The following is a 26,017-nucleotide window of genomic DNA, read 5'->3' on the forward strand; positions in this document are numbered from 1 at the left end:
AGTCAACAAGAAAGTAGATGAGAAATTAGAAAGGTTTTCTTGACAGTCATGCATTTCTTCTAAGCATGTAATCACTTCTGTGCAAATAAACCAAACTTAGGTAAACTAATCCTAAATGGAGGTTGTTCTGATTCTACTTGTACCCAATCAGCATTTTATCAACAGAGGTGTATTTCCAACAGTGGTCAGTACAGCTCAGCAGTCTCTATCAGTGTCCCAGCTCTTCAATGTCATCATAGCCTGTATCTTCGAGAGCAGAGGATGAATCTCTCTCAGCCTTGGAGGTCCTGATTTCTGACACATTAGGACTCCAGCCTGAAAACATCAAGGGAAGAACACAGATAAGAGTACATCCTGTACATTTTACCTTCCCATGGTTGTGCACCTGGCAGCATGGGCTGTCTGTTGTCTTCTCCAGAAATTAGAACCGTATGTGTGTGTGTCTGTTGAAAGACCTGAGAAATGCTTGTTTCATCCTGCTTTCTGCTGCAGGTGCACATGTACAAGGACCAAGCTAACTGTACTCGGAAAACAGGCAATAAAGGAAATAAAGGAAATTCTTCAATATCCATAAATAACCCAACTCTGTTTTACTGCCCCAGGTGTTATCTGACACACTGCAAATTTAGTACATCTGTCCTTGTCCATCCCACAAGTGTGCCTCGGTCAGAGCCTTTCCCGAGCTACCACAGGAGAGTGCTCAGCCTTTTGCCTGTGTTTGAAAACCATTAAGAGCGTGCAACCCGCCTTACTGACTGAGGAGTGTTGTTGCCCACAAAGTTAGGAGACTTACTATGAGATACAGGGGAAAAGCACCTTGGAATCATAGAAAACTTACTATGGGATGCTTAGGGGAGGAAACAAAAGCACAGAGAAGGAGAGATCAAATTTTGGGTGGGAACAGACATGAGAAAATAGAATGATGAGGGGATAAAAGGGAACAGGCCAGTAAGTGTGTTTGGCGATGCCCTGCATCTGATCAGCAGCATCTGTCCTGTATTCTTATTAAACTCTATTTCCAACCATTTCCTGAGTAAGAGGGCTCTCCATTCTGTGTGTATGTGTAGAGGAGGTCTAAGTGCCAGCCATCAGAGCTGGACTATGAGCCAACAGGGGCTGTGAGTCTGTGGTGCCAGTAGCTGGAGAGACTGGAGAGGCTAGACCTCGAAGTACCACCATCTGGGGTGGGACTCTGGGTGTCAGGGGCTCGCCTGCTCAGTTATTTGGTAGACTGCATATGTAAGCCCAGTTACTGGGGGACCCATTGTGTATACGTGTGGGTGTTAGTGTGCATGTAGGTGTGTGAAGTAACTAACTGGAAATCCAGGCAGTTCCAGGACCAGTAAATGGATAGAATTAGCATCTAAGGCCAGTTACTGGTGGAAGTATAGTGTTCATGTGTGTCCTGGTTTGGTTTGGTGGGTTTTTTGGTAGTGGGGGAAGGGCCCCAGGTGTGGCTCTGGGAAGAAGCTGAGAAGCTGCCCCTGCTCCAAACCCAGCCAAGGAGCCATTAGAGGGACAGTAGATGCACCTCTGAGATTAACATATGAAAGAACGGCTAAAACACCCGAGCAGAGGAGAGGGGAAGAGCTGTGCTGGAGAGGCAGAGCCGTGCTGGTGGTTGGTGAGGAAGAAGGGGAAGAAGGTGCCCAAGCAGAAGTTTCCCTGCAACCCATGGCGAGATGGCAGCTGTGCCTCTGCACTCGTGGAAGAACGTGGTGGAACATTCCCTGAAGGCGCCAGGAGGGGGGAACTTGGCCACTGGACTTGGATGTTGTGGCCAGTGGATTTGCTGCCTGTGGACTCTGATTACTCAGCTGTGGAAGACCCCGGGGCCAGGGGAGGTGGCTGTTCCCAAAGCAGCCCCTGACTCTGTGGGAAGCCCAGGCTGGAGCAGCTCCGGACCTCGTGGGCAGGACTCATGAAGGAGAGGTTGGTGGAGGACTCTCTGCCATGGGAGGGACCCCGTGGGGAAGCAGGGCAGGACTGTGAGGAATCCTTCTTCCTGAGGAGGAAGGAGCAGCAGGAACCACCAGCCTGTGAAGTGACTCTAAACCCCATCCCCTGTCCCCCTGTGCCGCTGGGGGGAAGGAGGGAGAGAAACCGGGAACAAAGGGATTTGGGCCCGGGAAGAAGGGAGGGGTGGGGTAACATGCAAGCCCTGCTCTGTGTGTGTCTGTGTCCTCTGTGTGTGTGATTAGTGTGAAATTACATTATTATTTTTCCCCAGGTTGAGTCTGTTTTGCCCAGGTCCTTAATCAGTGAAGAACGCTCCTTGTCCTTTGTCTCGACCCAGGAGCTTTGTCCTCCTCATTCCAATGTGTGCATGAGGGCAGGAGTTGAGTGAGTGGCCACGGGGCTGTTCCTTTGTTGTTGTGTTGGGCCCAAACCAGGACATTCATGGGGAGCCAGGCAGGAGAGAGACAAAGAACAGCGACAATGTGCATGCGTGCTTGTGTGTATGCAGGTCTGATTACCAGAAACTGGAGTGTGCCTCTGGGCCTCCACGGTTAGTATATGCAGGTAATGGCAACTTGAGAGACTAAGGATCTAGGGCCAACTACTGGAGGGATCCATACTGTGCATGTACATATGCATTTTCCACCAAATGGCTTTCATCCTGGGCAGCCAGAGGGGGACAGGATGAGACCATTGGAGCTGCTACTGTTTGGATGCTGTTTTCTGTCTGTGCTGGCTCAAGCCAGCCTTGTGTATCTGCATCTGTGTATTATATGTGTGTGCATCAGTGTGCATGTCTACACACGCTCAGCCTTACTACTGGCTGGATCTAGGGACATGGAACTGCCATCAGACAGCCAGAATTAGCAACATCTAATATATTCTGATTTTTAAAAGACAAACAAATGATGAGAGAGATGAATACACCTTAATTATACACAGTTTCTGTAAACAGGAAAGTCTGTCAATAAACTGAGCAGCTTTATATGAAGTCAACATTAAGCGAGGTTCACAAAGACACTGAGAATTAATTTAAGTAAGGTAGAAATATATACAACTTTATACATAATGTTAAAATTAATCTCATGGACTGTTAAAAAAATCTAATCACTTTAAGTCTTAAAATATTTTTACTATTCTTTCATGCCTTCAGTCAGTCAGATATATTTATCACTACCGCAAAAGGTGGAGTTCAGCTGCTGATCAGTAAGTGTTCCACAACTATATTAAAGTGCACAGAGAAAGAAAAGTCTATTTTAAATATTTTTTGTTAATTCTTTTTAAATTAGATGTGCCTGACAAAATTTAGTGCTAGAATAACAACTTAGCAAATTCCATCCTCCAGCCACTATCCACTGTCTTTGAGAACTCACAGAGAACAGGCTCTGAAGGACTGGGAAAACATGAACAACATATGCTTATTTTTAGGATGGCATGTATGGGAAAAGAAACTAGATTAGGAGTTACAGAAAGTTGAACTTCAGAAAAATATAAAAACAAATAAACTACTTGTAGGAAGATAGAAGACTGATAGATAACAGATAACATGGATTTATAAAAAATAAATCACATCAGATAAATCAGATTTTTTTTTAAATTACCTAGAAGTGCATTTATAAGCGAGTAGAGCAAATTGCCACTCCACATTATATTTTTATTAGTAAACTAGAGAAATATGGTCTAACTCGAATCTCTGTAGAGGCATTTTCAGTGTAGCTCACAGGTTAGATTCCTTGACAGCCCTACAAACAACTATATCTTTTTATTAAGTCTTCAGATAAAATACACATGTTCTTATTATATTTTCAAGACAATACCATACTATATTAGAATTTAAATTATCTTGGCCAAGTTTCGATGAAAATAGAAAGAACTCCAACAAGGACATTTACATTACTACAGTTAAAGGGAGAAAAATTCAACTTCATAATTGGAAAGTCTAATGTCTAATGGTATGTGGTATTTTACAGAGCAGGATTTGGATTAGCATAAGACCAGACATGGAACACTGACAGGAGTGTCATACTGTTGCAAAAAAGGGAGACATCCCACTGGTATGCATGAACCAAAGGATATCCTGTAAGACATGTGAAGTGGTCCTTCAGCTCTACCTGACAATAGTAAGGTCTTAGTACCATGCTGGGCAAAAATACTTAAAAATTTTGGTTTTGAAACACTTTTTGAAAGATACAGGCCTACTGCTCTTCTGGCCTCACCTGTCTGTGAATCATTTCTGTCACTTTCTTCAGGGATTCCTATTATTTCCTCTTCATTCTGCTCAGAAAGAGAAGCATCTCTAGGTCCAGGAGCTTCTGTCACATCATCATAATTATCTTCCAGGGTGTTTCCAGGCAGTGGAGAAACCTCTGGAATGGTACAGGTGTTAACTATAACAGGGAGAGATCCTCCACTAGGGAGTGAAGTGGTTGATGATCTAGTGATAAGAGCCTGTAATACTGACATTATAATGATGATAGTGAACAATCATATATCTGGAATCCTCCTGAGGACTCTAAGGTATTCCAGACAACAATGATATAGCTTCAAAAATTGTTACACAGTGCTGTAGCAAGTACAAAGTGGAAATCAAAATGGAGGAGGGGCAGGAGGGGGAACAAAATCTGGAGAAGGGAGCTGTTAGTGACAGGTTTTTTTTTAAAGTAAGCTTTCCTATTGCATTTCATAATTGCACAATGACAAATTACTACTTGTTTATCTCCATCTAGCACTTGCTTCCTTGTCTTTTCATTGCTGTAACCACCTTGTGTTAAATCTCTCTGTAATGGTCTTGCTAGAGTAGCCACTCTTGGCCATTTGCCTGTCGACATGTGGCTATGAACTTGGGCCAAATCTCTGGACAAAATAATCTGCAGTTCTGCATCTCTTCTTCAGGCTGAACAACTCCAGCTTTCCCAGACCTTCTTCACATCAGAAGTGCTATCAGCCCTCTGATAATTTTCATGGCTTTCCTCTGGACCCTCTCCAACAGGTCTTTTTTGTCCTGAGGGCTCCAGAGCTGACACAGTACTCCAGGTGAAGAGTCTCACCAGGGCAGAGCAGAGGGTCAGAATTGTCTCCCTTAACCAGCTGGCCATGCTTCTTTTGGTGCATTTCCAGGATATGGTTGGTTTTCTGGGCCGTGAGTACACATTGCCAGCTCACGTTCTATTTTTTACCCATCAATATCCCCAAATCCTTCACAGGGCTGCTCTCAATCCCTTCTTCCTCCAGCCTGTGCTGATCCTGGCAATTGCCATGAGCCAGGTGCAGGACCTTGCTCTTGGCGTTGTTTAACTTCATGAGGTGAGGTTCATATTCACCCATTTCTCCAACCTCTCAAGGTCCCTCTGAATGTCATCTCTTCCCTCAAATGTATCAACTGCACCACTGAGCTTGGTTGCATCTGCAAACTGCTGAGGGTGCACTTGCTCCCACTCTGTCATTAATAAGGACATTGAACAGTACCAGTCCCAGTACAGACCACTGAGGTACATCACTTCTTACTGATCTCCATTTGGACATTGAGCTGCAACACTTTGGATGCAGCCATCCAGCCAATTCCTTATCAAAGGGTCTATCCATCAAACTCAGTTCTGTGAGTAACCAGCTCTCTAATTCCTCAGGGGTAGTTTGCCTTCTGGTCTGTACTTCCCTGGAAGCCATGCCTCAGAGAGTATTAATTGTCACTGTTTTACAGCGTGTACATACACACATGGAAATACAAATAATGCATGTATAAAATAACAGCAAATCCAAACACTCCTGTTTCACTTTTTACCTACTACTCAATATTCAATCTGAAGAAGAAAAACACATCTTACTTGGAATAATTGCCTTCTCAATGGGCATTTGAAAGCAAGCAAGGAAAAGAAAAGTTTTAGTTTAATTTTAAATAATAATAATTTTAAAACCTTGACATAAGAAAAATAATAGAAAATAAAATTGAAGACATAGCACAGCAAGGAGGCAGGGATATTGGCAGTTGAGGTCCAAAACTGTTCTTGCCTTTGGCAGGTTGCCTCTTTGAGGCCATGCAAATAGCTAAGAGAGCTTTTTGATCAGCTCCAGGAAAATGCAGTTCTTCAAAGACTTGCTCTTCCTCAGCTTTTTCAAATAATAAAATAAAATATAAAAATAATTTAACAAAATAATAAAAAAGCCACAAAAAGCAAGCACATCTGACAATCTGCATTTTCTTCAGATCGCTTGGATTAAAACTCTCTCATCGACTCCAACCGTGTGCCAGTGTTCTTATTTGGAGCATGTTTTTTGATTTTTCTGTCTTAATTCTCCCAATTTATCTCAGAAATGAAGGAACAGCTTACAAGCTGTTATAGTTGCAATTTCTGGGAGAAGCCATTGTCAAATTGTTGGATTCAAGAGACTGTATCCTGTGAAGAGTACAATATTATGAGCAAACATTTATTTTAAACTTTTCATATGGAAGAGAAAACTAGTACTTGCACATGAGATTGTCTGACATTCTTTGACCATGAGCTAGACAAAAGTTTTTGGTTCACATCAAAACATCACTGATGGAGATGGAGCGTAGCAAGAAAAAAATTTTATTACCAATAATGCTTTGAAAATTAAAAGCTACCCTGATTTTTGGGTGTCTTTCTTTGCAGGACCCCTATCTTAAATTACCTTGAGTTGCTTCAGGACCATTTTCTTTATCACTGTCCCCATTATAAAACCGGGCCTTTGTTTTTTAACTCTCTGAATGAGAATCTAGGCAAATGAGAGTGTGATACCAGATTAAACTCTCCTTAGCTGCTCAGACGGCTTCATGAGGAAAAGAGCAGGCTACAGTACTAACACCCAAGTCAAGCAGATTCTTGGGACAGTCAGTATTACTCCTGCAAGGTAAAGGGCCTACAGTGGAATAGCCAAGAATCCCTCAGGGGCCCCATGACACCTCTTATTGCTCATGAGGGAGGTGAGCCATGAAGGGAGGAAAGCAGTAAAGCAGTCAACAGGAGGAAACATCTGTCTGCTGGGAGGGAATACAAAGTATTCCTTTAATTGTAGCTGCTTTAAATAATTGCAGTGAAAGCCTTTTTTTTTCCTCCCTAAGAAGGTGTTGATTTGACCTGTACTGCTCTATGCTCTATGGCTGCAGTGAGAACAGCACAAAATTTATCATCCCTAGGAGAGAAGTCCAGTGGGCTGGAAACCCCTCTCCTCAAATCTAGGGATTTTCAGTTTCCCAGCAGATTTGTGAGATTCAAAGTATCTGACTGGGATCTGGCCTACCAGGAGGATATTTCCATTGACAAGAGCAAGACACACAGACCTGAGATGCCAATCATTTCCTGCTTTTTCCTCATGAGGTTATAGTCAATGTCTTCATAGACGGCCTCAGAGAAGGGGTCGTAGGATAGTCTGGAGCCTGAAAGTAAAAGGCAATGATTATTCACACAGTTTCTGTCAGTACTCAGGCTGGGATCATTAAAATTTCATGCTGGGCTTTGTATCTGAAACTGGGCTTCAGAACAATGGTTGATTTTTACAGAGGTGTGTTAGAAGATGGCATCAGGTGTCCCTGCCCTCAGCAGGGGGGTCAGAATTAAATGATCTTTGAAGGTGCCTTCCAACTCCAACCATTCTATGATCCATTCTGTGATCTATAGAAAAAAATAACCTAAAGGAGTTTGCATGGCCTGGTTGGTACTCAGAAATTCACTGAGAGGTGCTGACTGAGGATAAGCACTGCTGGGCTCTTTCACTGCCTGTTGGTATGTGAACATCTCATTGTGGCAGCAGATGCCATTCACCTCAGTCATCCATCCCCCTGGCCTCCTTAGCCAACCAAACAGTGGCCAGCCATGTGGAGGAGGCATTTTGTACCAGGTACCCACCTCTCTGCTGTGTCCTGGCACTTAGGATCTGTCCAGCAAGAATGGCAAGGACCAGGCAGAGAAGAGCCCCCAGGACAATGCAGAGGATGACAGGCATTGAAATTCTCATTGTGTCTGTTGTAGGCTGGCGAGGAGAATCTAGATGGAAAGGAAGAAGTAACAGGTAGAGAATCAGGTGACCCAAAGGGCTGCTTTTCTGTAGCCTCCTGCTGTGCCCATGACAGCAGGATGAGGCAGATCACCAGCTGCTCATCTGTGGGTCCTGTTCATGAAGCTGGGGATAGTGCCACTTGGTTCTCCTTTACAGAAGGCTGCAGGAGGTGCTGTCTGATGAGCTGGAACATACTGCTGATTTACCTGCTGTGCAGTATCAGGGACATGAAATCTTCATTTGATGGAATAAAGAAAGGGGGGAGGAGGAGTATTTTACCTGCTCTAGTGGGTGATGTTGTTGGTTCTGTCACACCTGCCAAACAAAAATGAGTCCAGATTAGAGAAGAGGCAATTGTGCAAAGTAGGGAGAACATCTTCACATTACTTATGAGGTTCTTGCAGATCAAATTATGAAGGGGCTAGTCACTGGGGTGTATGACTGACATAACGTTCTTCTACCCACCTACTGTGGATCCCGGATCTGTGTAATGAACAAAAGGACCATTCACTAACCAGAGCAATTCACAGCAGCATCTTCCTTGTGATCACAGTTTTTGCCAAACAAGGGATTGGCTGGGCAGTCCCAAAGAGACAGTTCTGTTCCTTTACAGTGCACCTTCTCCAACCATATGGGACCAGTCCCTTCCCCAAAGGCAGCTTCACTCAGAGCAGACACAGCAGATCCACAACCCAGCTGCCTGCATACAACTTCAGCATCTGCCATGTCCCAGGAATCGTCACAAACTGTTCCCCAAGAGCCTTGGTGCCAGATCTCCAGTCTGCCTGAACATCCATCCTCTCCTCCTGTGACTCGTAACTTCTCCCTGTCTGCAAAGCACAGAAACTTCCTCTGTTACTGAAACAGTAGGAAGGTCCATTGGGTCAAATAAGGAGAAAGAAAGAGGTAGAGGTACCTGAACAACTTGTAGAGTTTGGACACTCAGCAAATGGAGCTGGAGACATTGCCTCTTTTCTTCCTGCAGAATTTAATCACTGAAGTAAATAACCTGATTATTCTCTGAAAAAAGCGAGTGAATATAAAATGCCTGATAATTAATAATCAGTTTACTTTTCCCTATAATATGTATATATGGCCTATTTAGTACTTGGTGGATCATTGTTTGGCTGTTGCTGTGAATTAAATATTCTTCCTGATGACTGTACTTTCTTTCTTCTTGTGTGTGGCAGCTGCAATCCCTTTCAGGAGATCTGAATGCTATCTATAATTAATTTATATTAGAGTGAGAACCAACAGGTATGAAATACTGTAATAAATGGGCCTTTAGAACTGAAAAGTCCATACACTTGTCCATGGCTATGTGCATGCACGTGTGTACATGTACATATGCACTGATATGCCTCCCTACATCTAGAAACAGATACATGCCTCTAGACTTCTTAGAAAGTCTGAGCTTTATTCAGATCTCTCAGACTGACTGTGAATCACAGATTTTTGCTTTAAAAACAATGCAGTGGCACCATCCTATCAGGGACTTCCCTGACATTTCCTCTGGGTAACTGCACTTGGTGACATTCATGTAATTTTAAGTCACTCATTTACATCAGGGATAAAGAAAAATGTCTGTGCCACTTGCATTGAACCAGAAATAGTATATAGCAGATATCAAATGAACATGAGGTAATTACTGCAGTGTCCATGCACAGGGCTATGTACATGTCTGGAGAGTCCCGTACAGACACATTTCTAATTACCAGTGCAAGAAATATGAGTCTCTTCTGCTCGGTTATCACATGACTGAGGATCCCAGGTGTCTGACTGACATTGCCAGAGAGAGCTGTGTTGCTCGGTGCACTCAATGTGGTCCAGCCACGTGGGCCCAGAACCTCTGCCGTATTTGAAGTCTCCTGCGATTTCCCCGCCGTCCCCACAGTTCAGGTGTTTGCACACAGTTAGAGCTGTCAGCTGAGACATGCGATTGGAGCAAATGCTTCCCCAGGTCCCATTGTAGAAAACTTCTAGCCGTCCAGCACATTCATTGCCATTCACCAGCCTCAAAGCTAGGAACTCTAGAAGTGAAGACATAAAAATGGATTTAGAAGAATGGATTCTGCTCAGGACTTAACTGTGATGAGTGAAATCCAGTCTCTGCTAACAGTCCTGTTCATCACTTTGAATGAGAAAGTGCCAGAGAAAAGCACTCAAAAAAGAGACAAACCCTTAAAAGCAAAAATTGTACAATGATCCTCTCTGATTAGTCAACATTCACCAGCATTTACATAAACAAGCAACAGTGATGGCCACACCCCACAGCTGCATCTTTCTTCGGTATGTTGAAGCATAGGTGCCATGTGTTCCTCTGATTTATTGAAGTTTTGATGTGCTTGTTTAAAGTAATTATTTTTATAAATCACAAGCTTTTCAGTTCCTCTCCTTTTGCGTGTAACTACTCTCCAGCAGTCCAGGAAACTGCAGTTGAGCATCCCCTTCTTTCCAGTCCTTTCAAAGGGGTATTTTGTTTGTAGGATCAGCACAGTTAGGCAACACTCAATGTATCTCTCCATAAACTGATCCTAAAGACCTCCTACATTGTTTAGGACAGTGTTTACTCCCAAAAGTTCTGCTGTGTCAAGCTTTCAGTTCTATTTCATCTGCCTTGGTGTCTTAGCAATGCTATAGCTTCCACAGAGCAGTGACTGTAGGTTTCTCCATATTTCTCCATTCATTTACACTCAGAGTAAAGACACATTCAGTGATCACAGTCTGGGGAGCAGCACACTTTTGTATAGGGCTCTTTCATTGCTGTAATGAGGGCTGCCTGAAAGGACTTTTTCAAATTCATCACGAGCCCCTAGTTTCTCCTCCCAAGGTGTCAGCATCCCTCTCTAGGCCAGTCAATTTAAGCTTTAGGTGCTCCCACAAGCAGCCTGAAGCTTGAAATTTGACCATTTTAGTGCTACTGGCTGCTAACCTCTGACCAGAATCCTGTCTTTTGTGCTGAACACTAGTTAACACCACTTTACCCAAACCGTTACTCTGACAGACTATGAACCAGAATCTCCAACTCTGCTAAGCTGTCCCAGTGCTTCAGGAAGCCCTGCTGTGAGCACATGGAAGGCTCTAGTGCACCTGACAGCAAAGCAACACACCACTCTCTTGGGCTTTCAATGGCAACATAACACCTTCATCTCTCCTGGGATGATATTCTTGGACAGAAAAATATCCAGGCTCCAGTCCACTGGATTTCTTCCCAATCATCTTCCCCTCCAGCAAGGTCTCTATTTTCCACCTGTTGACATATAGTTCATACCATTCCCCACCAGCTACCCCCAGTCGTCCCTGACAATGAGTGTATTACTTTACACCACAACACAACAAATTTCCAGTATCAGAATCAAGGCATTTCTGGAGTTTTGAAGACACTACAATTATTCTAGTCCCAAGGCAGTTATTCCAGTGAGGTACTAGTGTCACCAGAGTATCTTCCACATTTACAGTCTGCTATCATGGGCAACACAGTCGCCACTTGGGAACTGTAACTTAATTTTATTTTTTGCTCTTAACATAATCTTAATTATTGCTTTGGGTAATGAGGAAAAAAAAAAAAAAAAAAAAAAAAGGAAAACATTAACAATTAAACAAACACTGAGGGAAATAGCTTTGGTCCACTCCATTAGTCCCAGTTCCTTCAGTGAGGGTAGCAGTGAATAAGGTTGTGGGTATTTTTCTGCTGCTGCTTGCTTCTTATTCATTTTCCACTACACCAGCATGGGAGCTCCTCAGGCTGTATTTGCTCCATTGTGAGTCCTCCACAGGCTGCAATACCTTCAGAAGTGTATCTGTTCCAGTGTGTCTTATCCACAAGCCACAGCCCTCTCAGAGGCATAAATCCTCTGGCATGGAAACTGTGTCTCCAACCATGTGCCCAGCAATGTCTTTTTCCACTTTTTCCCTTCTCTACTCTCTTGCAGCTGCCGCTCTGTCTTAAATATGCAGGAGCTGACCCACCATGTGCTCCTCTGATTGGCTGATGCTTTGGTGCATAGTGAGTTGTTTCCATTGGTTTCAGAGTCAGTTGTAACTGACTGTAATGGGCAAATGGCAGAGGATGACCTCCTCCTGCACAAGGAACATCCACAGTCCTGGTGGAAACCATTACTGAAACCCTCCAATTTATGCCCCAAAATCCTACTCCGACTCACGTGTTTGGTGTGTGTGTATTAACACAATATAAGGACTTCTGTAGACCCTTTGCAGCTTGATGGCACCAAGGTGATGTGCTGACCAACTATGCTTGTAGTCAAGAGAGAGCAAGAGCCTGTCCAAAGAAGTTTCCATTCTCCACTTGCCCTTCATGTAACCCTTTCCCTTCAACCCACAGGTTCAGAAGAGGATTCTCTGAACATACCTGAGCACAGGACCCCAGCATCTTCTTTGTGTTGGCAGTTGTGCTGGCCCCATGGCTTAGAGGGACATGTCCAGAGATCAGGTTCAGCCCCAGTGCAGTTCACATCATCTAGCCAGATCTGTCCTGAGCCTTTGCCATAATGAGCAGAGACAAATGCCTTGATGGCATGTCCACATCCCAGCTGTTTGCAAACAACATTAGCATCTGACAGATCCCAGTTATCATCACAGATGGTGCCCCAGATGCCATGATGATAAAGCTCTACTCTCCCAGCACAGCGATTTGTTCCGTTCACCAGCCTGATCCGTCTGCTGCCTGCAGGAAGAAAACCCAGCTGTCAACATGCGATACAATGTTAAGGCACAGGTCAGTGCTGTATGTTTAAAGCACTTTTAAGGCATAATGTTCTTGTTATATTCCAGTTCTTTTGTTAAGGTTTTTTGGGCAGAACTCTTGTGATGCTAAACCACAGAAAGGGCAAGGGCTGCTCCTGCATTGGATAAATGTTTGCATCATTCCTGTGAGATGTGGCAAATAAGGAGTGTCCAGTCATACAAAGTATATGTGGAGATCACTTTAGCTTAGAAAGCCTGAAAGGCTGTTTTCCACCTAAACTCATTTAATTAGACAGAGACAATTTCTGTTACGTATGTTTTATAAAAGAAAGAAGAGTAGAAACAGTTTAAATGTATTTTACGAAGCCTGCATATTTATATTTCTACAAACACAGAAATGTCACAAAGTAAAATCTATTTAATTCCAAGTGACAGTCACAGTGTGTGGCAGTCATGGTGAAATAATTGTTCTTATCACTTCTGTATTCTGTTATTTCTGTTTGATTCTGTGAGATAAATTCTTTAATAAATTCAGATTAGGAAAGCATTATGTGAATTAAACTTGCTTCCTTAACTATCATTTGTCCCTTAGACTATACAAGCTCAGACCAATGCCTATTTCAGATCTAGCAGCACCACAGGACAAGGTGGGCTAGAGGCAACTCAGGAAGCATTCTGTTCCTTTCACACAGTAACTCACCTGAGCAAATCACACCAACATCTTCAGCAACTCCTACTGGCACTGTCTGAGAATGGGAGGTTTTACAAACCATCAGCTGAGTCTCATTTCCAACACACTGGACACTTCTTAAGCCCACAGGACCTCTGCCTCGCTCAGACCTTGGAAGATAATAGGCTTTCTCAGCAATTCCACACTGGAGTTGTCTGCATACTACGTGAGCATCCTTGATGTCCCAGTCATCATCCAGCACTCTGCTCCACATGCCATGGAGAGAGATCTCAACTCGCCCATCACAGCGGCTCTCACCACCTGAGAGTCTGAGTGATTTAGGAAGACCTGGGCTCAAGAGAGTTGGAAAACGTATTGAATAACATCCACTGTTCTTACTGCAGTAGAAACAGCATGCAGAAGAGAGATGAAAGACAAATTTCTATGTTGGTAAAAAAATAATTCTCGCCAGTTATTAGGGACACAGACTCTGTTAAGGCTTTGTTTGCTTTCATGCACATAGGGATCTGCAAAAATAAGTGAGAAAGGCTTCCCCAGCTCAAAGACTAGATCCTGTGCAGAGTCAGGCACAGATGAACAATGTAGATCCCTCTACTGTTTGAAGTCTTTATGCTGAAACCAAGGTTAAGTGGGTGAAGGGGAAAGGAAAGAGCATTAAAGACAGGCTGACATACCAGATGTACTTGGCAGAGTGAGATCATCAATGCTGCTTAGGTCTGAAGTTGCACTACACATAAAAGGCCTGATTTACCTGAGCAAATAACAGTGGCTGCTTCTCTCGCTGAACAAGTTGGATTGCCCAAAGTCACTTGAGGACAATCCCACAGGCAGGACTCTGTTCCTTCACAGTGAAAAGCATCTCTCCATACAGGCCCATTCCCACCCACAAAACGGTCTCCTGTCTGGATTGTCATGGCATAGCCACAATTCAGCTGATGACAGAGAACGCTGGCAGCTTGCAAATTCCAGTGGGAGTGGCAGATTCTTCCCCATGTATCTCCATGGCGGATCTCCACTCTGCCAGAGCATGTGGTGCCATTCACCAACCTGCCCCCTGGGCACCCTGAATAGGAGAGAAAGTGAGTACTGAGATATCATGTTCATAACTGCTCATGGGCATGACCTGAAAGTGACTGGGAAATGGGAATGAGTTTTCCTTAGCATTCAGTGGTAAAAATGGCTCCATTGGGCCACTGGAACTTCCATACTTATAACTAGACATCAGCCCACCCTATTTTACTGAGAATTGCTAGAAATCAGGATCTGGTCCCCTTTGCAATTTTTAAACCTAGTGCGCTAGGTTTCAGGGCTCGGGGTGTAACAACAGACCTTAATTGTTCTGAGCAGCCTCACCTAGGGCCTCCAGATGTGCATCATCTAGCTACTGGTCCCAGGCCTCACTTAAACCTGGATCAATCCTTCAGTCTGTGACTGGTATAACTGTCTCCAGTCTTCTCTGCTGCTACTCCTGACTGTGCTCTACAACTGGACCCTACATTTAATTGATTACTTTGCCTTATTTGGGACTGTCCATAGACTTTGTTATCAATACCTTTCTCCATCCTCTGTGCAGATGCTTTGGATTATGTATTGATGGGTAAGGACACTGCCTGTGTTGTCCTCACCCTCTGCCTTGAGCTCATGCTACCTAGTGGAGCACCCCTCTTCTTGCTGTTCCTTGGCACTAGGAGCATTTCACAGAGACCAGCCTTGTGGTACAGGTGAAGTGCAGCCTCAAATCCTGAAAATGCCTGTAGCAGCAGGCAAAAGGCAGAGCTTGGCTCCACAGACACTCTCTGGATTTTGGGTCCATATTTTTCCTCAAAGAAGGAGTTTTTCAGTTCTCCTCTTAGACCTTTCTGCCACTCACCTGAACATACCACTCCAGCATCTTTTCCAGCAGGGCATTCTTCATGACCTAGCACATTCACAGGACAGTCTCTCAGGTGTGAGCCGTTCTTCTTGCAGCTGAATGTGCCATTCCAGACAGGTCCATTTCCTTTCCCAAAGGACTGTCCTGGTATCAGTAAGGCAACTCCACAGTCCAGCTCCTGGCAGAGGGCATTGGCAGCTGGTAAATCCCAGAGGTAGTCACACAGGGTTCCCCAGACACCTCCATGAAGAAGCTCTACTCTCCCTGAACATGTGGTACTGCCATTTGCCAGCCTGTACCCACCATAGCCTGCAGGAAGAATAAAGGAAATTAACAGTTACTTTGTGTGTGTGTGCTGTTGCATTGAAAATTGTAAGAGAGCTCTAGCTGCAAGGAACTAGCTGTAAGGAACTAGCACTCACTGCCTCCTGTTATCAGGAAGTATGTTGGATCAGGATGCTCACAGATCAGCTTAAAAAAAACATCTTTATTGTCCATGTTGTAGCCTGTACTACATGACTAAAAGCCCTTTAAAGTTCAGTCTCTCCTCCCCTGCTCTGCTCTCTCCTCCCCCCCACAGTACTGGTGCTACCTTGCAACATCTTTTCTTGCAGAGGCATTTCCAGCATTGCCTTGCATTTGGAACCTGTAAGAAACTCAGAGTAGGAGCTGCTAGCATCAGTCTCTCAGTAGCTGGTCATCTCATATCACCCAGTAACAGTAACTGCAGTTTGCAATTCTCAGCTTTCATTCATGTTGCAGCATCAGGCTTGGAACACAACAGGCCATGCCCATCAGCATATTCCAAAAGATTCAACATGCAGCATGAATAGGACTGTGGTGTCCTACTGCCAGCCCTATGCAGTTCATCTGTCTTCTCACACTGTTGCTTCTAACCCTTGCCTAGTGCTTGCATTATTCCCCTGCCTAATGAGACCTGGATTTTTTATGTGAGCTGTGACTTCTGTAAGATGGAGGCAGGAGATAAGATCTGTCAGTTACTGATACCTTAACTGGGCTGTTTAGCTGCCACAGGTCCCCAGCCAGAACTCCAGATCACCACAGCTAGACAATGCCCAAGGCACTCTTGAAACAGACTGCAGCCCTGTGGCTAGGAAATAGACAGGAACATTGGACAAGACAGTCCTTCCCCAGCTTGTTTTGTGATCATGTGTTGCCAGCAGCTCTGCCCCATGTTCAGTTTATCTCTTGATTTGTGCCCTCAGGAAAAACTTGTGCTTGCTAGGTCTAATAATAATTTCTGTCATGGATGGCAATAAATCAGCTGTATTCAGAGCCCCCAGCAGCCATGACTGTATGTGGTTCTTAAAAAATGGCAGTCACAACATCCAGACCTCAGAATTTATTTAATTTAAAAAAAAATAACTTAAGATTTGTAACTTATGCCTCCTTTGACCTTATGGAGATATAGTACCAATCCGAGTTTTTTATTAAACTGAAGTGCCAGGGATTAACATTAATGCTAGCAGCACAGAAAATAAATTTGTTTCTCCATGTTCCTACTTGTCTGCTCTGGCCATTTTTCCAGAAAGACATGGAAAGGATTCTCAGCACTACTGAGTGCATATCTCTAGTAGCATAGAAGAAATTACAGCCCTTTAGAGAATTGCATCTCTGATGCAGAAGCAAAGTGCTTGCAGCTGCCCATGTTAAGTGCAGACTCTCAGCAGAGTGAATGAGAGATTGTGGAGTTCTTCTCTGTTAATTCCTGGCCTTCCCTGGGTGGCTCAAGGTGTGAAAGGGGAAGCAGCCAAGAACCACAAAAATGTACAGAGGCTTTGAGCTGGAAGTTGACAGGAAGAAGACATACAGGGCAATGTAAATTACATCCACGAGTCCAAAGTCTCACCTGAACATACAACAGTGGCATCATGAGTGCATGTCTTACTATAGTGCCGCATCCTGGGACAGTGTGCAAGGTGAGTCTCATTCCCTACACAGTGAAACTCTTCTTGCCAAATCAGTTCATGTCTCTTTCCAAAGTGAGTTCCTCTCAAGATATCCACAGCCTGGCCACACTCTAGCTCATTACATATAACAGAGGCAGTTTTGAAATCAATGTGTGAAAAACAGACTGTAGCCCAGGTTTCTTCTTGCTTTACTTTCACATGTCCTGAGCAAGCAGTGTTACCTCCAGTCAGAGACAGCGCAGAGAAACCTGGAAAAAAAACCAACACAAAAAATCCAGCATCAAAGGTTGGTTGTACTGACCTAATTTAATAACTCCCATACCTTCATAGGCAAGACACAAATCACTGCTGGTTTGGTTCTGGCATGGTTTTGGTAGTGGGGGAGGGGCCTCAGGGTGGCTCCTGTAAGAAGCTACTAATAAAAGCTCTCCCAGCTCAGGTGGCCAAGGCTGAGCCACTAGAGATGCATCTCTGTGATTAACATATGAAGGAACTGAGATAACACCTTAGAGCTTGGAGCAAGAAGAGCTGAGATGGAGAGGGGAGAGCAGTGACAGAGCAGAGATCCCAAGGTTGCTGAGGAAGCAGGAGAAGGAGGTGCTCGAGCAGAAGTTTCCCAGCTGCCCATGGTGAGACGGCAGGCCATCTCCATGTGCCCCATAGAGAAGAAAGATGGCGGGGCATCCCCTGCAGGTGCCAGGAGGGGTGAATGTGGAGCTGCAGCTCATTGACTTGGATGTGCAGCTGTGGAGGACCCAGGGCCAGGGGAGGGGACTGTTCCCAAAGAAGCCTGTGCTGGAGCAGTCTGCTCCTGAAGGACTGCATCTCATGGGAAGGACTCATGAAGGAGAGGTTGGTGGAGGACTCTGCCACGAGAGGGACCCTGTGGGGAAGCAGGGCAGGACTGTAAGGAATCCTTCTTCCTGAGGAGGAAGGAGCAGCAGGAACCACCAGCCTGTGAAGTGACTCTAAACCCCATCCCCTGTCCCCCTGTGCCGCTGGGGGAAAGGAGGGAGAGAAATCAGAAATATATGAAAGTGATATTTTTTCCCTTAGTTGAGTCTGTTTTGCCTGTGACCAAAATCAGTGAGTGAAACATTCCTAGTCCTTTGTCTCAACCCATGAGCTTTAGTTGGCCTTTGTCCTCCCCATCCCAGAGTGTGTGTGTGCACAGGGAGGGGGCAGGTGAGGGAGCAGCCACGTGGCTGGTTCTGTCTTGTAGCGTTAGGCCCAAACCATGACACCTTCTCTGAGGACCAGTGGCACTTTTCAATAACCATTGTGGCCATTCTTCTATGCCACTGACAAGAAAGAAAATGGTGTGTGAGATTGTTTATTTCTTAGTATGTGAAAATACTAAATCCTGGGGAAACTACAGAAGGAGGGAAGTTTTCAACATTTGCCAAATGCTTGAGAAGTTTCAATCCCCAAATAAATAGCCATTTACTAGTGTATGTCCTCAAGACTTCATTATTCAAATGAGCAGGAAGCTGAAGCACTCCATAAAGAAGAAAGAGGAAGTCTTGTACCCATCTTCAGACAAGGCTAAAAAGACAGTCTGGAGGTCTACAGGCTGTCAGCCTCACCTGGGAAAAACACGGAGTGAGTCCTCCTGGAACACATTTCTGGGCACAATAAGTTGAATGGGAAGAGTCAGCATGCATTTACCATGGGTAAATTAAGCCCCTGTGACCTTATTACTTTCTCTGATAAAGGTAACTGGATTTGTGGATGAGGGGAGATCAGCACATGTCATTTACCACACATTTAGCAAGGCCTTTGACATCGTCTTGCACAATGTTCTTGGTCCAAACTAGGATGTTAGAGTGCGGGTGAGTTAAAAAGATGATTGGATGGTCAGGCTCAGAAAGTGGTGACTAGTGGATTACACTCTGCCTGGAGGCTGGCAACAAGTGGAGTACCCCTCGTTGTATCTTTCCTGGGACTTGTTGTGTTCAGCATCTTTACCAACAAGCTGAAGGAGGTGATGGAGTGTATTTGGGGGGCAGGTGGACATAAGACCAAGGGCAGAGCTTACACTCAGAGAGGCTTGTTAGGGAGGCTGGATTAATGGGCTGACCTTATGAAAACCAAAAAAACAAATGTCAAGTCTTGAAGCTGGGAAGCAAAAACGTTTTGCAATGGTACTTTATCTAAAGAGCAGAACAAAGCATATCTTGTAGAGAAAGACAGCCAAACAGACATTGGATTTTTTTGCCATTGACATTGGATTTTTTTGCCATTGCAGACTCTCCTGTCTTAGCTTACACAAAGATCTGAAGAATAGGGCAGTTGTATGGCATAACACAGCATTAGCTTGCTTCTCCCTCTACACCTGCTTTTTTAGCCTCCATTCCTGTTCAAAACCAATTTTAGTACTGCTCTCCTGTTGCCTGGGAGAGCTGTGCTAGAAATAGTATTTCCCTTTCTGTTCTATGTAATCTATTATGTCTACTTCCATTTTATGTCATTGCTATGCCCAGGCAAAGGAGACATACTCTTGTAGTCAGCAGAAGTCCATGCTGGTGCAGCTTGCTTTGGCTGAGCAGAGGGCATGGAGAAAGTGTTAACTCTGTGCAGTACTTGGCTTTATCCAGCTAGGTCAGAGTTTTATCTCAGCCTCATAGCATTTTTCTATTATACAAGGTTGGATGACTTCTTACCTGAGCAGATCACTCCAGTATCAAAGTAATGAGGGCAGGTAAAAGAACCCCATCCTGTATGTGAGCAGTTCCAGAGAATGGATTCATCACCACGGCAATCAACTCGATACAACCATGTTGGTCCAGATCCTTCTCCAAAAGGAGCTCGATTAAGGGCCTGAACAGCAGACCCACATTGTAGTTGCTTACAAACAACCTCAGCATCTTCTATGGTCCAATCACCATCACACACAGTTCCCCACTGCTCGTCATGTTTTACTTCCACTCTACCAGAACAGGGACCAGTTCCATTTGACAGCCTCAATTCATCAGCACCTTCATACACAGAGTGAGAGCAAGGTTATGGGCAGTTAGACAGTGCCTAATCATGCTTATCTACTATATAGAGTTAATGAGACTATTATTACTCTTAAGGTACTCTTAAATCAGACTTATTTGGTTCACCTTCCTAAATAGTAGAACATAATTTTAGGGTTTTTTTTTCAGGGAGCTGTGTCTGTAGTTACACGTCTGAGCTACCCACGCTGCTAAAATGTAAGTTATTTATAATGACAGGCAAGCTTTCTCTTCTTCTGATCTATCAGGGCTGGGAAATGCTGAGTAATGTCCCTGCTGTGTGATTCACAAAGGCTTCAACAGAAACTCTGTTTTCCCTTGTTCTGCCATGATGATAGCCAGCTGAAAATGTTCATATATACATACATATATATTGTGTGTGTGTCAAGAAGCAATTTGCCTTGTCTGCCTCAACTTTGTAGTCTCAGAAAACTATAACTTGCAACTCAGTGTCCCAATACTTGTTACCCTTTCCCTCTTCACTTGCCCTAGCCAGGGGGTCCCCTAGTCAGAGGTACCCAATGAGAATAGATAATTAGTCATGAAAGGTGGCAAGCTATCTCAGGAGACGCAGCAGCATAAGCAGAAGCAGACAAGTATGTTTTCATGTTATTTCTCATGCCCACCATCTCTTGGGGTGGGGCTGATGCCCAAAGAACCCTCTTTTCCTGCTCTGATCCCAGGTCTGCCTCTTTCCTTTGATATGGATATACATTTCCTGGTCCTTTTACCTGTGGACTCCCAAAAGAACATTACAGTCATCACAGAGCACTTGATAAAGAGCCTGACAGAAGAGGGAAGATGCATATGTTGGTTTCTTGCTTTACAGTGTTGAACTGCTACTATAGATGCTTCAAAGATTATACAGTAGCTTAGCACAGGGACTTAAGAGCTAGGAAACACAGGGAGAATTCAAATGCAGGAATGATGATGGGACAGAAAAGCAGTTGTTAGGAAGTGAAGCTGCACAAAGGGCTGCTAGGACCTAAGAAATACAGGGGAACATTTCTGAGTCTGCATCTTATACAGATAGAGTAAACACTGGAACAACTACAGTGTGTAGCCTAAGATGTAATAACACATGAAAAAAAAAAAAGAAAAGAAGTGGACTTGTTCAGGAATTGTCTAAGGTTGTTTTTTGGTTTTTTTTACCAGTCAGGAATTTTAAAGGAAAAGTTTTGGAACATGTTTTCATAAAAAAGTTTCTTTACTTGTTGAAAGGTTCATCTCTGCTTGAATAAAAAGCACACACAGAATCATAGAACATGTTGCATTAATCGATGTAGGCAGTGTTTTTCTGTAGATGTTTGTGAAAAGAAAAGTTGAAACAAAAAAACCCCAAACCTTCTGCCAAATTCCATCAGAAACAGTCACTGTTGTAATTAGACAAGATTATGGATGGCATTAATTTGTTGGGTTATATGATAAAAATCTTGTCTCCGTATGCAAAGAAGAACAGAGGAACAATGGCAGGTGGGGGAACTCTCCAGTCAGAACCCTGCCCTGACCCTTTCTAGGGCTCTCCCAGCAGAACCATCAGCCCCATGTTCACTTGTGAAACCAATCAGATGAATCAGCATGAGGGCTTTTGGTGTCATCTTAGAGACAGATGGGGACTACTGCCTAGAGGGTATGGGACACTCTATGGGATGCAAAAAATTGCACAAGGCTTATTATGGAATGTTTAAGAGATGAATCAAAGATGAGGAAAGGGAGTGATCAAGGATGTTTGTTTGGGTAGCAAGTACAGGAAAACAGCAGCATAAGTAGATAAAAGGACCAGAGGTGGTGGACACAAAATGAAACACTGGCATTTCCATCTGAACATCAGGAAACACTTTTTTACCATGAGGGTAACTGAGCACTGGAATAGGTTACCCAGGGAGGTTGTAGACCTGGCTTCCTTGGAGATATTCCAAATCCATTTGGACATGGCCCTGACAGCTAGCTCTAGGTGGCCCTGCTTGAGCATGGAGGCTGCACCAGATGACATCCAGATGTCCCTTCCAACATCAACCCTTCTGTGATTCTGCAAAAAGCAACCAGCAGTGGGTAAGCAGGCTGCTGGCCAGTATGCTTTTCTGGCTCTGCACTGCACTAATCAGCACAGTCCATTATGTCTTCTTATTAACATCTGTATCTGTTTCCAACTGTTTTCCTGGGTGAGGTTACTCTATTCAGGATGCATGTGTGTATGTGGAGTTCTAAATGTCAGGACTAGAGGTCACAGAAGTATGTGACTTTGGTGCTGTTACTGGTTTTGGCTGGACTGGAGTTATATTTTTTCATACTAGTCAGAATGGGGCTGTGCTTTGTGTTTGTGCTGAGAAGTGTTGATAACACTTTCATATTTTAGCTATTGATGTGCAACCCTCACATAGAGTCAAGGCCTTTTCTGCTTCTCACAACACCCCACCAGCAAGTAGGCTGGGAGTTCACAAAGAGTTAGGAGGGGACACAGCCAGGACAGCTGATCCCAACTGAACGAAGGGATAGTCTGTATTATATGACATCATGCAGAGCAACAGCAGCTGGAGGAAGGAGTAGGAAGGGTGAATGTTCAGAGTTATGATATTTGTCTTCCCAGGTAACTATAATGTGTCCCACCTTGATGTTTTGGGGATGGCTGGACATCTGCCTGCGAATGGGAAGTAGTGAATGAATTCCTCATTTGCTTTGCTTCTGCTTGCAGATTTTTCTTTATCTATTCAACTGTCCTTATCTCAACCCATGAGGTGCTTTTTTGTCACTTTTACCCTTCCAATTCTTTCCATGCTCTATGACTATTCACTCAACTCCTGCTCAGATTTTGGCAAAGCCAGCTCATGCTAAGGCCTGATGAATGCTGGGAACAGCACCCTTAGGTCAAAGGGAGAGCACCAGGCAGGCAGGACAGGTGCCTAGAAAGATCTAAAGGGCCATTATGCAGCCAGTATCCCCTGCAGACTGCTGGCTCCAGAAGCCATTATCTTTGTCTGGTAGATTAATAAAAATCTGTTTACTTCATCCTATAGAAACCAACCACTGCTAAATTTTCTATGTGCTGGGAGTAAAAGGGGAGCACCTGAGGGGGTGAGCAGACAGGACAGGTGGCCCAAAACTGACCAATGGAGTATTCCATTCCACACAGGTTACTCAGTTTAAAGTTGAGGGATTGCAAAGGTTAAGCAAGAGTCAGGCTCTCTTATTCCATGGCTGGAGTCCAAGGGGGACTCTATCCATTCTTCTGCCTTTGATCCCCATCTTTGCATTCCTGAATCCAGTTCCTGTCTGCCACTAAGTCCAGTCTGGGACTTTCCCAGTGCCTGCCCTGCCGTATCTGGTGATGCTGTTGTCATGGGGGGAGCTTGATATTGGCTTTGTATATATTTCTATCTACATTTAGTTATTTTTCCATTAGCATTATTATACCTTTTCATTGTTATTGTTTCATTAAAGCTGTTTTAATTTCCTTTCCAACCTGAAAGTCTTTCTCCCTTTTTCTCTTTCCCTTTGCCCCCTGGGAAGAGAAAAGGGTTATGAGAGAGCATCTGTCACCCATTTAGTAGCCAGCCCAGCCTTAAACCTTGACACATGGTAAATATAGCTTTGGCTGTATATAGCTCTTAAGCACAGGCAAAGGTTTTACCTCTTTGCTAACACTGTTGGACTTCCTCACAATTTTCTGCCCATCATTTAGATTGGAAACAGAAAAAGTTTAAGGGAGATTATTGAAGCAACTGACAACTAGTAACTGGCAAAACCTATTTTTTCTGCAAGCTGTCCTCTCCTATAACATTTCCCAAGTAAGAAAGTCTTCACATACATATGACTTGTAACATGCTATCTCAGAAGGAGGATTTCTACATTACATACTTTAAGACTCATCTAAAATATGTTCTGAAGAACAGTCAAAAAAGAGTTTTCTCAGCTAATATTTAAATTTAAAAGATAAATTATAAGAAAAGTTAAATTCAAAATACATTATTAAAGGAACCAGATAACCTATTTCCATTAGCCATATCCAGGAGTAAAATAAAAACATCCCCTCACTTGACTGATTGACCTCTTTGCTCTTAAATTTTCAAATAATCAAACACCTGATGTTTTCAACAGATGCTAGCATGCAAGGCTGGATGCAGAGGTAGGCATAACACAGTAATCAGATTTAAATATTCCCTAATCAAAACTATAATTTGTTGTAATAAATCTTATGTGAATTTTGAATGATACCTACAGGTATATACCCACTCTTTTGTATTTCCTTGTATTCCACAGCATGCCCCACAGGTGCCTTCAGCGGTACTAGTCAGAGTGAGATTCTGCTTGGATATGAAGGCATCAGATTTTGGCTTAGTCCAGCTGAAGACCTGGTTCCCCTTGTAGGCCTGGGATGAGAATGAGCCATACAATCCTGTATCCAGACCCTAAGGTGGAAGCTTTCAGCACACATCTGCTGCCTTGGTCACAGAGGGCTCACTCACTTCCCTGATGGCCATACTTCCTGCACTGCCTGCCTGCTGCACTCCTCTGGGGAGCAGCAGGGGGCTGCAGCAGTGTGCAGGGTGCATGTACCATCAGAGCAGAGATGTGGATTGTACGTGCTAATGATAGTGTCAAGGTAAAGCTACTCTTGTCTACTAGTGAGCCCCTCTGGTAGTATTCCCTGTTATTGAAAAGAAGATGGAAGAAAACTCACTCATTGCTACAGTACCGCTCAGCTGACACTCAAACATTGCTACGAAGATGTTTACAAATACAAATGTTTAATATTGTTCTTCACACTCCTTTGCACAGAAAGACCCGTGCCTCCTCTTCCCATCCACTTGAACTGTGACTGCATCTACACAATGGAAGGCTAGGGCCATAGTACATCAAAGTATCAATCACAAAGTCTTGTTCTCGTTATATGCGATCATCAGCCATAACACCGTAGTTCCGCCTCCATGTGTATAAAGACAAAAATGGGGATTACAAAATCTGGCTGCCATTTTCATATTCAAGTGTGTACACATAGCCCAAGAAGAGCAGAGAGACAAATAATGATCAGCTTCAGATATACAGAAACAACTGAGGGGATTGCCCAGTCAAACTCCACTGGACACACAGAGCACAGCAACGTCGTCTTAACTGGTGTTGAATAAAGACCCGGCATTATTTATTGTGTCTACAGAGCTCAACAGGGGAGGCAAGACAGTAGTGAAGAATACCTAGCTGTTCAGCTTGGCTGCTTACTAAACTTGGACCTGAATTCCTATGAGAATGGCCAGTCTGTGTACAATACAAACCTATTAGAAACGGCTTATCCTTCTTTCCCTCAGGATGACGAAGGAGATTGAATCAAAGACAGAAATGTATTTAAGGACCTTCTTGACACTTTTCCTTACAGTTTGATGGAGGTACAACCAATTTATATTGAATTTATATTATTTTCCTATCTCATGTGAAATAAAGTACGTACTTACCTAAGGAGACCTGAATGGAGAGGAGAAGCAGGAACAACACTGAAGCAGAAAGATGTCCTTTTGTTGCCATCCTGATTATGGACAGATGAAACTTGACTCTGTTAGGCGCTGCCTAGACCAAACTCTGCATGGGCTTCTCTGAGTCTCACAAATGACTACACAGGAGGAAATATATAGATTCACGTGCTAGCATGAACTACATAAAAGAACCAATAGAAATATTGTTCACCTTTTTAGACATTATCACCAGAATAATCTCAAATCTGAAAGAACCAAAACCTCCAATAACATTTGAAAATTGTGCCTGTGACCATATATGAAGGATGACTGTGCTTCTGATGTCATAATTTTATTGTCTTGTTTTACTATGGGATCAACATTGGTGGTACAGGCAGAGGGGTACG

The 26,017-nt window shown here is 43.8% G+C and overlaps 1 protein-coding gene across 1 annotated transcript; it reads right to left on the reverse strand.

Moving 5' to 3' along the window:
* Positions 1–208: 208 nt before the first annotated feature.
* Positions 209–25,683, reverse strand: LOC127383458 (antigen WC1.1-like). Its single transcript, XM_051616416.1, is given in 16 exon segments — positions 209–315; positions 4,095–4,325; positions 6,607–6,676; positions 7,248–7,344; positions 7,817–7,958; positions 8,251–8,286; positions 8,487–8,801; positions 8,888–8,950; positions 9,687–10,001; positions 12,341–12,655; positions 13,376–13,693; positions 14,118–14,429; positions 15,237–15,548; positions 17,110–17,418; positions 19,834–20,148; positions 25,614–25,683. Coding segments are annotated over 16 exon segments (3,327 nt in total).
* Between the last annotated feature and the right edge of the window lie 334 nt (positions 25,684–26,017).

The sequence above is a fragment of the Apus apus genome, chromosome 1 (genome assembly GCF_020740795.1).
Source record: "Apus apus isolate bApuApu2 chromosome 1, bApuApu2.pri.cur, whole genome shotgun sequence".
NCBI classification, from domain to species: Eukaryota; Metazoa; Chordata; class Aves; order Apodiformes; family Apodidae; genus Apus; species Apus apus.